General features: G+C 40.5%; 1 protein-coding gene across 2 annotated transcripts in view; it reads left to right on the top strand.

Moving 5' to 3' along the window:
* The window catches only part of KCTD19 (potassium channel tetramerization domain containing 19), a 47391-nt gene that overhangs the window by 18643 nt on the left and 14847 nt on the right, over nt 1–13901 (top strand). For both annotated transcript variants that reach the window (XM_043526237.1, XM_043526236.1), the window contains exons 5-10: nt 2774–2896; nt 5802–6024; nt 7190–7350; nt 9246–9349; nt 11403–11545; nt 12364–12447. In XM_043526237.1, coding sequence (XP_043382172.1) covers nt 2774–2896; nt 5802–6024; nt 7190–7350; nt 9246–9349; nt 11403–11545; nt 12364–12447 — 838 coding nt within the window. The remainder of the gene's footprint in view (nt 1–2773; nt 2897–5801; nt 6025–7189; nt 7351–9245; nt 9350–11402; nt 11546–12363; nt 12448–13901) is intronic.

Below are 13901 nucleotides of genomic sequence, written 5' to 3'. Positions count from 1 at the left end.
CTCGTTTCGTTCACTAGCAGAAGTTGGTCCAATAAAAGATATCACCTTAATCCACAGAGAGTGAGGTAAGGGAGTTGGAGGAATGGAGAGAGGGCCTTGGAATTGGGGAGTTAGGCTGGGCATTGAGGCTGAGTAACTGTACTCGCTTGCTTGCTAGCTACAGCCCTTGCCAACCCTTCATCCTACCTGCCTGTAGTCCCTCATCCATACCCCTTCAGTCTTCCTTGGATATTTTAAGCTTCAGCAATGGGATTCCCAGTCTACAGACCTGGTAAATTTAGTCAGACCAGACGACTTCTCCAGTGAGCTATAGAGAAGCTGCCTCTGTAGCAGCGCAACAAGCTTCACTTGTCAGACAACTTTGCCTACAAGTTTACTTCACACTCTCTCTCTGGCTTTTTCCCTCTGTTTGCAGGTAGACCAGGGGTGGCCAACCTGGGGCTCCGGAGCCATATGCGGCTCTTCAGAAGTTAATATGCGGCTCCTTGTATAGGCACCGACTTTCCAGTGTGCTGGGGGGTGCTTGCTGCTGAACCCCTGACTCTGCCACAGGCCCTGCCCCCACGCCACTCCTTCCTGCCCCCTCCCCTGAGCCTGCCGTGCCCTTGCTCCTCCCCCTCCCCCTCCAAGCCTCCTGCACGCCACAAAACAGCTGATCGGGAAAGGCAGGGAAGGAGGGGGGGGAGGTGCTGATCGGTGGGGCTGTCGGTGGGTGGGAAGTGCTGGGAGTGGGGGGAGGGGAGGGAGCTGATGGGGGCTGCTGACGTGTTACTGTGGCTCTTTGGCAATGTACTTTGGTAAATTCTGGCTCCCTCTCAGGCTTAGGTTGGCCACCCCTGAGTTAGACCATTTCTAGAACTAGTTCAGCTGCAGCCACTGATGACATCCATTGCTGGCAACTGGTAATTTCCTCATGCAGACAAGACTCATGATAACATTAAAACATTATCCATAAATGTATGTGTTTGTGTGTGTATATATTTATACTGTAATTGGCTGTAGAACACAAAATGCTCCATGAAGCATATATAATGCCAGTGAAGCTTTCTAAAATTTAAAAAAAAAGAAAAGTTTAGATACTATATTAATATATATTCAAAGGGGTACCTTTCTTCACTTCATGTGGAAATGTATATACATGCAAAAGGTCAGGTTACAAATCCCAACTGTAATTCCAAATGTTACTGGAAAACCAGTACCAGCTGTATATATCAGGCTCCTGGGGCTTGTGCTACGGGGCTAAAAATAGAAGTGTAGATGTTCCGGCTCTCAGACCCACCTCCACTGGGTTTCAGAGCTCGGGCTCCCGTCCAAGCAGGAACATCTACACTGCTATTTTTAGCCCATAGCATGAGCCCTGGGAGGTCAGTCGATCCAGGTCTGAGACTTGCTGCCATGGGGTTTTGTTTGCGATGTAGACATACCCTGACAATGTTAAATCCTTTCTGCCACTGCTGATTGCCAAGCATAGAATCCCCTTGATATGGATGGAAAAAGAAACTTATAACAAACCATAGCCTCGCAGTGTGCTGAAAGCATCATCCAAGGAACAAACTAGCTATTGAAAAAAGGAAAAACATTAAGATATACCACAAAATGTGGTCAAAATATACAGATTACTTTGAAACAGACAAAATGGTCTAAATATTTTTAAACCACTGCTTGTAGCCTTAATAGAAGGAAATATATATATATATATATATACTGGAACAAATTTCAATTAGACTGCAAATCAAACTTGTTATGCAGGTTTCAGAATATATAACACTAATGGTGAATAGTTTGAACCAAAAGAAAAGCTTATATTTGTTTTAATGTAATTCTCAACTAGTATGATATACTGTATATTAATACAATAATTTGTAGATGTTAATGTAAGCTTACCTAAGAATCAATCAGTAATATAGATTTAAAAATATTAATGTCAAAGTTAAAATAATAATTTAAAATATCTTAAACTCAAATACGGGATTAAAGCATGTTCCTATATCTTTTGCTTCTGTAAATAATCCCATTAATATGCTGTGGAACATGTGGAAGAAGGACGGTGGGCCTGATTCTCATTTACACCAAGAGCCCTTTACACTGCCAGAACAGTATAAATGGATCTTAAGGTGGGAATAAACTTCACCCCCTTTTTAAAGCCTCTTTACACTACCAAAGCAGTAGAAAGGGGTCTTACTGTATATGAGAATTAGGTTCTTTATCTCTCCAGTAGTAACAAAATAATTTTTCATTTATGAAAGGATCATCTAGCTTCAAAAGAGTTATGTACCCTTTTAAAGTGTGGCAGAAAACCACAGCTCCTCCACTGTTTCATTCTGATATTGCCACAAGTTTGCCCTGGTGTTTTTGAAGGACCTGCTGGCATCAGATTTCATCAGCCCGTGGTAAACTATGTTGAAGCATACTTCAGGAAGGATTTCTGCTTGCAGAAAAGCCCATATTTGAGTCACGTGGAACATTGCTGCAAATAAAACCAAACTGATTCCTGTGGATTGTACTACCTATCATTTTGCTATGCTTTAAAGTAAACTGACATTTGATTTTACATCTTGATCTTCAAAAACTGTTACAAATATATTAATTTTCAGGTATTTATTTTCAAACACCGAGGATCTCTTGGTTTACTTCTAGAATATAAAACAACTAATGAATATATTGTTGTTGGGGGGAGGGAGGGAAATGTCAACAGCCTATTGTTTTGCTAGAGTGAACATTGGACAGGTAAATGACAAAATTAACACTTCGGGTTTTGTCTTTATTTTTCAAGTAAATTTTCTTCGCTCAGAGAAGATTTTGTTGCCTGATAATTTCTCCAACATAGATGTTTTGGAAGCAGAAGTTGTAACTTTGGGAATTCCTAACCTTACAGATGCAGTGAAGCTTTACAGGGGTAATTTGGTGTCACTTTGTTTTCAGTGTATTCTTCCATTCACTTCCTGTCTCAGCTAAGGTGTTTGAATATTGAGGTGATACATAGATTCCAAGGTCATAAGGGACCATTGTGATCATCTAGTCTGACCTCCTGTGTAACATGGACGTAGAACTTACCTCAAATAATTCCTTTTGAACTAGAGCATTTTAAAAAAAAACCAATCTTGATTTAAATTTTGCCAGGGATGGAGACTTCACCATGACCCTTGATAAGTTGTTCCAATGGTTAATTGCTCTCATTGTTAAAAAAATTTACTCCTTTCTCCCAGTCTGAATTTGTCTAGCTTCAAATTCTAGCCATTGGATCATGTTAGACCTTTCTCTGCTAGATTGAAGAGCTCATTTTGGAATATTTGTTCTCCATGTGGGTACTTATAGACTGTCATCAAGTCACCCCTTTTCCCTTTGTTAAGCTAAATAAGGTTGAGCTCCTTGAGTCTGTCACTCTAAGGCATGTTTTCCAGTCCTGTAATCTTTCTCATGGCTCTTCTCTGAACCCTCTCCAAATTTATCAACATCCTTCTTGAATTGTGGACACCAGAACTGGACACAGTATTCCAGCAGCAGTCACACCAGTGCCAAATAGAGGTAATATAACCTCTCTACTCCTACTCAAGATTCCCCTGTTTATGCATTCAAGGATCTCATTAGCCCTTTTGGCCACAGAGTCACACTGGGGGCTCTTGTTCAGCTGATTACCCAACCTCCCAACGCCAAATCCTTTTCAGTCTCTACATCCCAGGATAGATAACCCATTCCTGTAAGTATGACCTACATTCTTTATTCCTAGATGTATACATTATATTTGGCCACGTTAAAATGCATATCGCTTGAGTCCAGCTTACTAAACAATCCGGAATGCTCTGTATCAGTGACCTGTCCTCTTCATTATTTATCCCTTCCCCTATTTTTGTGTCATCTGGAAATTTTTAGTGATGATTTTGTGTTTTCTTGCAGGTTATTAATAAAAATGTTAACTAGCATTGGACACGACCTGACCCCTGCAGGACCCCACTAGAAACACACCCATTCAATGATGATTCTCCATTGACAATTACATTTTGAGATCTATCAGTTAGCTAACTTTTAATTCATTTAATCCGTGTCATATTAATTTTATATTGTTCTAGTTTTCAATCAAAATGTCATGCAGTACCAAGTCAAATGCCTTACAGAAGTCTATTACATCCACACTATTACCTTTTATCAACCAAATTTGTAATCTCATAAAAAAATGAACTTAGTCTGACAAGATCTATTTTCCATAAACTCATCTTGATTGCCATTAAGTATATTACCCTTATTTAATTCTTTATTAATCAAGTCCTATATCAGATGCTCCACTGTCTTGTCTGGGATCAATGTGAGACTGACAGGCTTATAATTACCCTGGTCATCCCATTTACCCTTTTAAAATATTGGCACAACATTAGCTTTCTTCCAGTCTTCTGGAACTCCTTCGGTATCCCAAGACTTATTGAAAATCAAAATTAATGGGCTCAAAAATCTTGAGCTAGGGCAATTTCTGACATAACAGTTGCTGGAGACAAAAACCCCTTTGAGATGATCTCCTCAGATGCAGAATTACAAGATAAGTAATTTTACCTTCCTTGGCTTGCCTTTTGATCAGACAGCATCACTTCCCTCTTGGAATCCCTCAGTTAGTGCCCCTTGCCCATGAAATTATATTTAAACTTCTTACCCTCATCTTTATGGCCCTGAACAACTTTGCCCTGGCCTGCAACTTGGATCTGAATTCTTATTGTGTCTCTTGTTGCTCCTTTGTGCCTCTCCATTAACAGTGGTCCCTACATTCTCTTTTCCCACTCCTACTTATTCCATGTTGCCCTATGCATGGATCTACTTCCCAACCCCAGTGTGTCAGGTCCCCTTATATACAGCCCTCCTAAAGACTGCCTTCTGAATTTCTCTTACAACATTAAAGATACACCTGCACCACAAATTAAGGTGTAATTGTGCCACAGGTATCACTACCCATGCAAGTTTTAATCTAGCTAGTAACAATAATAGTGAAGATGTGGTGGCATGGGTTTTAGTGTGGTCTAGGCACCAGAGTACATACCCAGAGTTCTAGCGTGTAATTTCTCTGAGCCATTTAGCTGTTTAGGTATCAGAATGACAAAATAATTTTATGGTACCAAATTTTTGCAAAATTTGAGAGTGTACAGAGTAATGATTAGGCACCAAGCAGTCTGCTAAGTCACCAATAACAGCATGAAATAGAAACCTATTGAAATGGTTATTTAAGGCATACTGTATTTCCATCAGCATAATTAACCAGAATTTGGATGCTCCCTTCCCCACCCTCTGTTACTCCTGGCAGACCATGATGACATGTCTTTCTTTCATGAAGGAAGAAAGATTAAATGAATGCTCCCACTCGGAAAAGATGTTCCTTTTGTTTTCAGAATTTGCATTTATAACTAACTCCAGTATAGCAAAGGTTTTGTTTGCTTGTTTAAGAGCAGGCCCTGCATTTCTTAGTGACCTGGTACCGAAGGGCTCTAGGAGCATCTTGAGCAAGCACTACTCCTTGTAGTTATGCCAAAACAGCTGTCATGTTTTTAACATTCATTTCTTATGGACAGAAAAATGTATTACATGAATATTTTGAACCCAGAGTCTTCTCAACAGATTGCATGAATGCTGAGAGAAGGGCCAAGTGTTGCTGTAATTATTCATAGAATCATAGAATATCAGGGTTGGAAGGGACCTTCTTGGCAACAAGGGCACATACAATTAATCTTATATCTCATATTAATATTAATGATATTAATCTCATATCAATCTTTTGCTTGTTAGAACACAGTCTTGATACTTTTATGTATTTCCTTTTCATGTAGGAAATTGCTCTATGCTGACCTCTAACCTTGAAGATTCTGTGAAGGGCATAGTAAACAAGATGCTGGAAGTTCAGGAAGCCAAGAGGCCTCCCTTGTATGTTATGGCACTTGGTGTCTTAGTAAAATACCCTGATTCAGCACTTGGACAGCTCCATATAGAAAGTACTTTAGACAGAAACCAGCTGTACATTTCTGGGAATGGCGTCCTCTTCCAACATGTCAAGTAGGTTTTCTTTTATAAACTAGTCTTCATTAAATTCATGAGGTTGGGTTCTTTTTCTGTTTGAGTTCTTCAGCCATATTGCATACTAACTTTGGAAGAGCAGTCCTTCAGCCTTTCATTTAATTAGTGCTGCTCCTGAAGACTGTTACTACTGTCTAATCTCCGACAGTGGGGCTCTGCACAGGCAACTGCATAAGGAACAAAGGAAAGTTACTAACAATAGCTGGAGTTCTCCAAATATACGACATGGACTTCAGTTGGTGCACATCAGGCATGAATTTGGCTCATTGTATTGCATATATTTGACTTAATGAACCTAGCTGAGTATAAGTATATAGAGTGGTCTGTTACACCAAGAATGAAATTTGAGCCTATTTTCCTACTGTTAACATTCAGATAAATTGCTAACACTGAATATTGTAATTTCTAAACTGCACTGAAAGTGCTAAACTCTGCTTTGTGACAAAGTGACCCTGTATGCCTAGAGAAGGGCAGACATCATTACACTAGACAGAAGGAATGACTCCCCAAGGAGCACTAAAGAGGCATTGAAATGCTTTCCAAAAAGTGTATAAATGTAAGAAACAAAAAGGATGAAAGGAGGGAGTGAAACGTTAAAAACATACTTTTTCAAAAAATTGTTTAATAATTTCTTTCATTTACCTGTCTTTCATTTACCTGCTGTTACCCTCCTCTCAGCATTCTGCAGTCCTCTGCTTGTATCACTGATCACTAACATTGCAGAGTAAGGAGACAGCTCTTAAACTGGTTTAGGTGTCTCTACTAACAGCAACCGTTGCCAGGTCTTGGCAGTTGAAAGGCCCATAAGTTCACCTTCAATTTATATTTGTTTAAATTTTTCAGACAACACATATAGTCTGTTAGGGCCTGATACTGCAGACCTGTTCTAAGGCTGGTAAGGAGCACTCATGTGAAGGTTCTAGTGAATTAGCATTATTTGTCAAGTGGAAGAAATGCAAAAGTATTCAATGGGAAAAATCTTATTGAAAGCTCAAGTATCAATAGCTGGAAAAGCTTTCTACCAGGTGTTCTTAACAATGGCTTGGCCTGAATTAGTTAAAAATAAATCATGTAAAAGTATTTGGTAGTATAAAAAATAGACAAAGATCTAGTGACCTATTCTCATTTAACTTTGGATGGATAGGAACTGGCTAGGAACTTGCCGCCTCCCACTTACTGAAAATATGTCTGAAATCCATGAACTCTGTGATTACTTGGACAAAAGGGACATCACATATGAACCAATGAAAGATGCTTTGAAATCATATCTGAAAAAAAAGATACCTGCAGAGATGAAGGGACACAGTAAGTAAACTGATTTAAATAAGTAATTATATTGTTTTAAAATATGATGAGTGGATATTGGCTGATTAAGAATAAAGACTCAATAATCCAGTGCTAGCTAGGAAGAAAAGGTAGGTTTCAAATTAACCAGGGTTTTATGTGACCAACAAACTCCTCATTTTCATAAAATCTAGTATAAGCCAATAGTTTTTAAGAAGTGGCTACTGCTACCCCACAAGCTGTATAATTATACATACAACAAAAAGCTTTAGAAGAAATGCACAGTAACTGCACTACAGTGACACTTATTTCTGAAGAGGCATTCATATTTCTGTTTAGAATATAACTGCTTGCTTGAAAATTCTGTCTCTCCCCCTCAAAAGAGACGGAATTAGTGAAAACCCTTCATGGCACACAGCATATTTCCAGGCAGATATGCAAATAAGCCTTACATTCCAGTAAGTCTCTGTGAATTGAGTTACTCCAATACATTTTCTGGTTAATATTAGATGTCGTACATATGAGACTAGGGGATTGATATTCAGAGTGGGCTCCTGTGGGAAATCTCTGTACCTACAAAGGACTGAATCCTACTAATTATTTTGATGGAATTAAAATCCATGATAACAGGGCTTGGTATGAAGGAGTTCAGTCATCTCTGTGGCATCTTGATGTCATCATGACATAGTGTGGTGCATAGCTTGTGTTGGAGAAATTAAATGGGAAATAATTGTAACAATCTCAAATGCCTAACAATTGAGTTGTTGTTATTATTATTTGTATAACAGTAGCAACTAGGGACCCCAGTCATGGACCGGGGCCCATTGTGCTAGATGAGATACTCTACCACTCATTTTATTTTACATATTCCCGTTCCAGAGTTGTCTAATCTTTTCATGTTATTGTTCACGTCCCTCCAAACATCACTTCTGTGAGTTTGTGACTGCTACGTATATCTTTCAGTACTGACGTGTGCTGTTGTAGGCACACAAATCTTTTCTTAATGGAGGCGCTTTTCAAATATTTTTCACCATTTTGATTTGGGTGAATATTTATTTAAACTTTCCAGCCAGCATATCACAGGACAATACAGTAACTATCTCATGGACTATTCCTGTGACTGATTTCAATCTAAACTTTTCCAGAAAGTCATTTCCGCATTCCGATAAAATCTAGAGGCTAAATACAGAGGCTAAATTGTGCCCAAGCTTGTGCAGGTCCACAGGAGGGAATGGAGCAGGCACCATAGCACTACTTCCATTCCTTGCACACACGAAGTGAGTGAGGCTAGCCTAATGTCTCCAGAAGTAGTGGTAAAAGGAACACACAAACAGTGGTGAAGAAATAGCTTTGCTTCCCGTGCGCTCCCAGGAGTTCCCTGAGCTTAAACCCACAGTCAAGTCCAGTGAAAGCTTTCTATCAGTCGTAACTATCAAAGCAAACTCCAGCACACCTCAGCTTTTCCCACTGCTGAATTTTGACGTTGTGTACCTTTTGGGTGCAGGTTCAACAGCATATCCAGCTTTATCTACATTGGGCAGCTAAATGTACCAGGTTGGAGAGCCCAAACAGAACCAGACTTATGTTCACAGATGCAGGCCAAGACTTTTGACTGGACTAGAGAGAAGAATACTGGCTGCAGCATGGGTGTTTGCTGTTGTACATTTGCATGCCTGGTTTATTTTTTGACAATGCTTATATCTGAGCCCTGGAACCAGAATGCAAGGCCTGAGCTCTGTGTGTGTTTGCTCAGAATTCTCTACATTCATTTAGCATACTAAAGAATCCATATTATTATTATTACACTATTGTGATATCCCCTCAGTAGCTTACAACTGTCATATCCACCACCAAGTTTCATTATTATTTAAAATGACTTCCACTGTGACCTTGACATTTTGAACCTTATCCCTTAGATGACGACTGGAAAGCAGAAGTAAGAGTCTACTCCCTGCATCAGATTGTGAAAATTTATGTAGGAAGCCATTGGTATGAAACATACTTACAAACCTTGCTGAAGGTACAGTCAATAAGTATCTTTATATTGCCTTACTGTAAGTCTGCCTAAGACATTTTAGTTTTGGAAAGGTGATGAGATAGCATTTGATGGGGTTGCCTGGCAGCCTGGGGCAAGCAGAGCTTCATTTCTGGGCTGGGAACTGTATGAAGGCACCATGTTTAGCCCCTTGAGGAAATAAGCACCTAGAATTATTCATGAGAGAAGAGTTCCCCTCCTGGCCAACAACACAAACAGCATTGACTGGGGCTGATAGGACCTGGTTAATTCTTCTTTCATCGGGTACATGGACTGCCAAAACCATGTATGGGGGGCGGGGTTGCCTTCCCTCAAAATTAATATTAGAAATCCATAAGAACAAATAGAAGCTCATAAGCATGCGCTTAACTTCATGGATGATCTTAAGTTCCATTGAATTCAAGTCTATGTTAAGCACATGCTTAGGGGCTCTGCTGAATGGAGATGGACTTAAGCACATGCGTAAAGTTAAGAAAAAGCCTAAGGGCTTTGCTGAATCAGGGCCAAAAAGAGCCAATCTAAATCTCAAAATGTGTACACAACACTCCAGGACGCATTTTCAGAAAGGTGGCCTACCTTTGGCTCTACAAGAATTGCACTGAATTGTGGGTTCGTAATTCAACTGAAGGCACAAATTTGAGCAGGTGCCCGATTCTAATTTCCTGACTGCAGGAGCGCTGAACTAGAAGTGTAATTTACAGACACAAATTGCACCTGTAAGCAAGGAAGACAGGCCTGAGTCTGACTGAAAAGTTTTGCCCTTCACAGAGCCATTCTTGCCCTCCCTTCATCCCCACTTGTCTATGTAAAGGCAGGTAGAGAAGAAATGAGGGGGGTGGGACAAATGAGCCTCTTTTATAAAGGCAACCTTGACATCAAAGAACATACATGGGGCTCTTTCATAGGCCTTGCACGTTTCCAGGTCCAGGCAGGCCGACGTGATTCTAAGAGGGGAGGTCTCTGGAAGTTCTATGTTCAGAGAACCCCCGTTTTCCGGTGAGTCACCTGCTATGCACTGGCCTCAGAGGCTTTAAATGACAAGAATCAACGGTCACCCTGAGCTCATGGTTAGCGCTGAGCTTTTGTGTTGCCACAAATGCCAGAGCAAGCAGAGCAAGTCTGGATATATTGCAGAAGTAACAAGCTTAGCCTGGGAAGGGACTATCTCATGTTATAAATCAGTGGTCCCCAAACCATGGAGTTTGGAGGGGGGCCTGGAGAATGTTTCGGGGGCACATGGTGGGACTCTGGCCAGCCCCCAGGGGTTGTGGGGAGGGAGCGCCACCCACCCCAGTTCCGGCTCCAGCCACAGCTCCTCTTCACCCCCAGCCCCCTTCCAGCCCCAGCTGCACCTCCACTCCACCCCCGGCCAGCTCTGGCCCCAGCGACACCTCCACTCCGGCCCCATCCGCACCTTGACTCCACCCCCAGCTGAGCTCTGGCCCCACCCACAGCTCCTCTCTACCCCCTGCTCTGCTCCCAGTCCCCCTCCAGCCCCAGCCACACCTCTGCTCCTCCCACAGACCAGCTCCACCCCAGCCACACCTCTACTCCTCCCACAGACCAGCTCCACCCCTAGCCACACCTCCGCTCTGCCCCCTGCTCCACCCCCAGCCACAGCTCCACTCCTCCCACAGACCAGCTCCACCCCCAGCTGCAGCTCCACTCCGCCCCCTGCTCCATCCCCAGCCCAGCTCTGCCCTTATTCCCTCTCCCCCACCAGGCCAGCTCTGCGTCAGCCCAAGCTCCTCTACTGAGCCAGCTATGCAGGAATGGAGGAGGGGGCACAGACAAATTCCAGTACTGGCAAGAGGGGGTGCAACAGGAAAAGTTTGGGCACCGCTGATATAAATGAACCCCATCGGCAAGCGAAGTAGCATAATGTTCTAACAACTCGCTCTACATTTAGCTACATTCAACCTTCCCTGGCTAGAAGGAGAGTTGCTTTGATATGAGATTTGGAGGGACATGGTGGGAAGAAAAAAGGTCTTAAAGTACCTCTGACCTCCTAAGTTACGATATATATTTATTTCTCCAGTGTCCAGAGCTCCTGTCAAACTGCAAAAAAGTTTATTGGATTACATATGGTCAGAGTCTCCTAATCCATGGAGATGGGCAAATATTTCGACACATTCTCAACTTCCTTAGACTTGGCAAGCTGTTTTTACCATCTGAATTTAAGTAAGAAAAGAGAGATCATGCGTTTTATTAGTCTTATTCCAGATATCTATAGGAAAAAAGGTATTAATCTTTTATTCCACCTATAGGTTTTCTGATTTACCTGGTGATTAAAGCATTAAAGCAAGATTTTTAGTTCCAGTAGTATTTGTTATCAAATTCGTACAGCAACATTAGTGTGAGAAAAATTAGCATAAGGCTTTGTGAATTTAAAGAAAACCTGAGCAAAAAATTGTAGCCAATAATTTATTCACCAAATTTAGCTTCTTTTTTTTGTGTGCAAATTGACTGCAATCAGGTTATGGTTTACTTAAACTCGTTTGTTGTTCAAAATTATTTGCTGTATGATTTCTACACATAAATCTTGCTCTGTTGAGTGTTCATGATCAGTTTGTTTTCAGTGTCAGATATTCAAAGTTTGAACTGTTTTTCTCAAAAGAGTTCACTTATTTTGGATATCTGGAATGAAATTCTGGTTCAACTGAAGTCAATGGAAGTTTTTCCTTGATTTCAGTGGAGCCACAATTTCACCTTTCATTGTTTGGGTTCCCAACTTGAGATGCCCATATGTCATCCAAAACACAAGGCACCCAAAAGTCGTGAACACTTTTGAAAGTTTTGGCCTCTATTTTTTCCATGTGTTAATATTGCATCAGTAGCAAAATAAGAAATGACTCAAGTTAGGGAGAGTGCATTTTGCACGATCACTTTGCATCGTTGATTACATAAGATGATTTCAAAAATTGACTAGTATTTAGAAAAGATAATCTAAATGTATTTGAGAGAATTACTGTACAGTTATGTTTATTTACAATTTACAGAGAATGGTCTCTATTTTGTCAAGAAGCAGAGGAGTACAGAATTCCTTCTCTTTTTGAAGCACTGTATCAGTGCGATGGATACAGGTAAAGAAGATGCCTGTCTATTTTCTATCGTTTCATAGGCTCATAGATTCCAAGGCCATTAGAGACCATTGTGATCATCTAGTCTGACCTCCTGTATAACACAGGACATAGAACTTACCCCAAATAATTCCTTTTGAACTAGAGCATGTTTCTTTAAAAATAAAATCACATCTTGATTTAAAATTTTCCAGGGATGGAGAATCCATCACAATGTTTAGTAAATTGTGCTAATGATTAATTACCTTCACTTAAAAAAGTACCCCTTATTTCCAGTCTGAATATGTCTAACTTCAACTTCCAGCTGTTGGATCATATTACACCTTTCCCTGCTAGATTGAAGAGCCAAATATTTGTTCCCCATGTAGATATTTAGACATTGTAATCAAGTCACCCTTTAACCTTCTCTTTGTTAAAATAAATAGATTGAGCTCCTTGATTCTATCACAATGAGGCAGGTTTTCTAATCCTTTAATCATTCTCCTGGCTCTTCTCTGAACCCTCACGAAATTTATCAACATCCTTCTTGAATTGTGGACTCCAGAACTGTACACAAGATCCCAGCAGTGGCTGCATCAGTGCCAAATATAGAGGCAAAAAAACCTCTTCACTCCTACTCGAGATTCCCCTGTTTAAGTATCCAAGAATCACATTAGCCTACTGCAGTTTTCACGCCATACATCTGAAGAAGTGGGTCACAGCCCACAAAAGCTTATGCTCGAATAAATTCGTTAGTCTTTAAGGTGCCACAAGATTCCTTGTTGTTTTTGCTGAAACAGATTAACACGACTGCCCCTCTGACAGCTATTTGCCTTTTTGGCCACATAATCACACTGGGAGCTCATATTCAGTTGATTATCCACCTGCCCCCTCCCAAACTTTTTCAGCCCCCCAGCCTGTAAGTATGGCCTGTATTCTTTGTTCCTAGATGTATACATTTACATTTAGCCATTTAAAAACTTATTGTTTGCTTGAGTTCAGTTTACCAAGCGATCCAGATCGCTCTGCATCAGGGACCTATCCTCTTCTTTTTTACCATTTCCCCAATTTTTGTATCATCTGCAAACTTTATCAGTGATGATTTTATGTTTTCTTTCAGGTCATTGATAAATATGTTAAATAGCATAGGGCCAGGAACCAGTCCCTGCAGGATCCCATTAGAAACAGACCAGCTCAGTGGCAATTCCCTGTTTACAATTACATTTTGAGACCTATCAGTTAGTCAGTTTTTAATCCAGTTAATGTGTGCCACGTTAATTTTGTATTGTTCTAGTTTTTAAATCAAAATGAACTATTAAGTCAAAGGCCTTACAGAAGTCTAAGTATATTACATCAACACTATTATCTTTATCAACCAAATATGTAATCTCATCCAAAAAAATATATCAAGTTAGTTTGACAGGATCTATTTTAGAGTAACCCGTGTCAATTGGCATTAATTATATAGTCCACCTTTA

The sequence above is a fragment of the Chelonia mydas genome, chromosome 12 (genome assembly GCF_015237465.2).
Source record: "Chelonia mydas isolate rCheMyd1 chromosome 12, rCheMyd1.pri.v2, whole genome shotgun sequence".
NCBI classification, from domain to species: Eukaryota; Metazoa; Chordata; order Testudines; family Cheloniidae; genus Chelonia; species Chelonia mydas.
Note: the sequence above shows the minus strand (reverse complement) of the source record. Positions and strands in the feature narration are given on the sequence as shown.